This window comes from Neltuma alba, unplaced genomic scaffold (assembly GCF_004799145.2).
Source record: "Neltuma alba isolate B1F8T4 unplaced genomic scaffold, ASM479914v2 tig00010801_pilon, whole genome shotgun sequence".
Lineage (NCBI taxonomy): Eukaryota > Viridiplantae > Streptophyta > Magnoliopsida > Fabales > Fabaceae > Neltuma > Neltuma alba.
In genome coordinates this window covers 399,250-402,987 of record NW_021635615.1, presented here as the reverse complement: position 1 = coordinate 402,987, position 3,738 = coordinate 399,250, and the positions used below count along the sequence as shown (strand labels likewise).

Genomic DNA, 3,738 nt, shown 5'->3' with positions numbered 1-3,738 from the left:
GCCTTCATTTAAAACTGGATAAAAAGGGAAAATATGTGCAGCCAATTTGTATTAACATAAGAAAAAGCGAACGAATGGTGCGAGCTAGTAGTTGGATTTGAACTTTGAATTAATTAATTGATATATATTTTTTAATTTATTTTAATTTCTTATTGTTGCCTCTGCCTGTGGGCTGACTTTGCAGCATGGGGATAGAGATGGTGTTACCAATGTCAACCGTAGTAATTAGCTGGAGATAGAATTGGTGACACCAATTGCAAGCTCCTTTCTAAGTGACCCTCTTGGTGCTTCTGAGGGTGAAGGAGAAAGTTCAGTGTCTCCAACCAGTGATGATCAAGAATCTAATTCTGAAGATGGTGCAAGACTTTCTTTGCCCAGGGCAATGTTACTGAAATCAGACCATATTCAAAACATATAGCAAGATGAGAACCAAGGGAAAGAGAGATCGATCATGGGGCCCTACTTGGCTTGAAGACTTCAAAGGATGGGTCCCAGTTCTGATAATGATTTCCTCGAAAAAATGAAGGAGCCGATGAGGGGAAAACAGAAATGATCATGAGGAAGAGGAGAGGACTAACTCTGTTAACTTTCTTAACAGCGTTAAGTTTGATAACTAATGGCAAGGGTGCAATTGTTAAACATAATAAACTTTAGGGACTGAGTTGTGATGAGTTAAACTTGAAGGACTAAATTACAATTAAGTTAAAAGTTAGAGGACCAATTAACTAATTTTCCCTATTATTTATTATAAGATGCATATTATAAAAATTTCAAAACTTACAATTCAAAAAGAATATCCTTTCATGTTGGATAAAAGTTCTTACAAGATATGATTAAATTGTCATTTAAAAAATAATTAAACCACTATGAGTGAAGTTGACTGAATTGCATGGCTTGCATGAAATACGAATACGTACATTGTTGACATATAATGTAAAATGTGATTAATTAATACTTTTCTAGTCTTACTTATAAGTCATTTTGGACATGTTTCACACAAACCAAGAAAAACCTTAAATTTTATTAAATTTTATTTAAAATTAATAACCTTTCAACTTTATCTCTATTTACTATACATTATACCTCATATAAATAAAGTCAACACAATATTAAATGAAGGGTAAAATTGTACATTATTCATACAAAAAATTCCCTCAGTACCATATAAATAGAATAAAAAGCGTCTTCTCTCTCTATACTATAAATAGGACCAGAGGAGTATAACATTTTCTTATTACATAACTTAATAAGGCTTGTAAAATGTAGAAGAAATTAATTTATATCTCAATAGAGAAATTATTTTTCAAAGAAAAAAAGTATGACAAAAATCAAATTTTGGCCAAACTATATATAAATATACCTTTATAAACAAGGGCACAAAAGAAATAAATTTACATAATGAGGCCTCAAAGAATATATAGATAACTTTCTCTCTATAGATGATTTCACGCAATAAATAAAGTATTTGTAATAATATATAATTGTCATAGAGAAGCTAGCAACTTTTCCCTGATCATATAAGGAAGTTGCTTTGCTCAGCGTTACTCAACTCTCTCTTTCTCTCTCACTTTGCAAGTTCTCTCAGGTCTCAGCCATGGAGGCTTCTGGTGAGGGAAACAGCAGCCGTAGCCGCGGCAACAATGAGAGAGGGAAGAGGAAGATTGAATGTCAGGTGACATCTCCATCGTCACTGGCTACGGCGGAGAAGGTCAAGAACCGTCCACGGCGACGGTTGCACCCTAACACCAAGATCACTCTTCACGATAACACCTCGCCTGGCTATGGCTGGTTGCTTCCAGGTTGGCTCTGTGAAGAACGTGTGATGCAATCTGGAAGGGTTTACAGGGTAAATCATCTCCCTTCATCATCATCACACAACTTTCTGATTTATCATCACTTTTGAAATTCGTTACAGAAAGGACAAAGCTTTTTCTGAGCTTGACTTCTCAGATCGGCTCGAGTTCTTAATTTTCAGATCAAATTCGTCTGATTGAGATTCGCACTGACGAAATCAAACAGCTGAGAGTTCAAATCGGAGAAAAGTTCGAACTCATGAGAATCTTCATTCTCCTTCAAAAAGTTTCTCTTTTCTTGATCTCTCCTTGCTAGTTATTGGTCTGACCTGATCGGAAAAGTTTTCACACCACGCTCTTGATTTGTTTTGCTCGATCTGCTCAGGGTTGAAGTTGAAATCTTGGCAGAAATTTTAGGGGTTATTAATTTCCCACAGAAACAAACTTTGATCTGGATTTGTTCAATTTGAGAAAAATCATTCAGATATACCATATCAGCATGCAGATTTCCACATTACAGTAACATCAAACACGAAACTCCTCATTCAATGCCTTGGTTTCCTTCTTCTGTTTTCGTTTAGAACGAACCAATCTCCTAGTCGCAGATCCCAAAATCTGCAAAACCAGATAGTCCTTGGGCAAACTAAGGACTATATACCATTCGAACTTGTTGATCAAACTATCTCACAGTTCTTGCCCTGGCCATAGCACATTGCATCATATATATCATCTATTTTCTTAATTCTTAGGAAAAATGTGTTTTATATATTATTGAAATATGTGTTTAATTAACCTATTAATTATTATTGCGCAGTACTACTATGACCCAGACGGCAAACTCTACGGCACCCAGCAAGAAGTTTTCACTGCCTGGGAGAAAAATGGCCTCCTTGTCCTCGACAAGTAGTAACTCAGAGAGAGGGTGAGATCTTAGTGTTTAGATTTTGTATTGAGATATTAATTTCTAACACATAACAAACCATATCTAATACTATCTTCCCTTTGTGTGTTTCTTCATTCTCCTTCCTTATTTCTGCAGGTGATTAATCAAACACCTTCTGCTGTGCAGGCTTATTTATATATATATATATATATATATACACTTATATTGAAGGAAGTCTTGACACCGTCTCTGGCTTGCTTGTCAAGTTTTCCTCCAGGGTTTATGAAGCAATATATATATAGAGTACTATTTAGAGTCTTAATTACAAATTAAAGTATGCCCTCTCTTCTGCGTAGAACTATATATATATGTATGGCAGAAGACTATGGCAGAAGACCAGATATGTAATCCATTTAATAAAATACCTCTTTTATACTTGCTTGCTTTAGTGTTTAAGTAATAGTAGTTAGCTTCTTTGCCTGCTTCTCTTCTGGTGGGACTCTGAATGTGAGATGGAACTGTGTAAGTGGACCTATATATATGCCCTAAAAAGAAGGAATGGGTACACACACACACACATTTATATATATTCGATGCCAGAAGATTTCGACTTTTCAAAATCACTTTAAAGAGTTAGGAAGATTGATATTGATGATAGATTTCTTACAAATTAAATATACATGTTAAACTTATTTTCAAAATCACAATACAAATAAAATATAACTTTTATCATCATCATCATCATCTTTCATTCATAAATCTAAATAATTATTTTTCAAAGTAACTATAGAAAGATTATTTTTTATCATTGCCTTGCTTTAAAAGAAAAATATTAAATTGAATAAAAGTAAATACAATGTAAACCATACAATATAATTAAATCTATGAATTAAATGATCCAATACGTGCATCCCCCCTCCCTCCACATGTTTCTCTCCTCTCTCTACACACATATATATTATTAAGATGGATTTATTGGTTTTTATGTTCAAACTTTTGCCCTGCGTTGTACTGTTTTCCTCCTGCATGTCCATGACAAATAAATTCTGGCTAGGTACTTTT

General features: G+C 34.2%; 1 protein-coding gene across 1 annotated transcript; it reads left to right on the top strand.

The window, feature by feature from the left end:
• Nucleotides 1–1,594: 1,594 nt before the first annotated feature.
• On the top strand, nucleotides 1,595–2,700 carry LOC114759154 (uncharacterized). The gene is made up of 2 exons (XM_028948248.1): nucleotides 1,595–1,846; nucleotides 2,608–2,700. Exons 1-2 carry the CDS (start codon nucleotides 1,595–1,597, stop codon nucleotides 2,698–2,700), a joined length of 345 nt encoding a protein of 114 aa, XP_028804081.1.
• The last annotated feature ends 1,038 nt before the right edge of the window (nucleotides 2,701–3,738 follow it).

Bases quoted from the DNA above. Each gene is read 5' to 3' on its own strand.
- LOC114759154 (XM_028948248.1), top strand. From the start codon at position 1,595: ATGGAGGCTTCTGGTGAGGGAAACAGCAGCCGTAGCCGCGGCAACAAT. The intron at 1,847-2,607 runs GTAAATCATCTC...ATTATTGCGCAG, and splicing joins AATCTGGAAGGGTTTACAGG to TACTACTATGACCCAGACGG.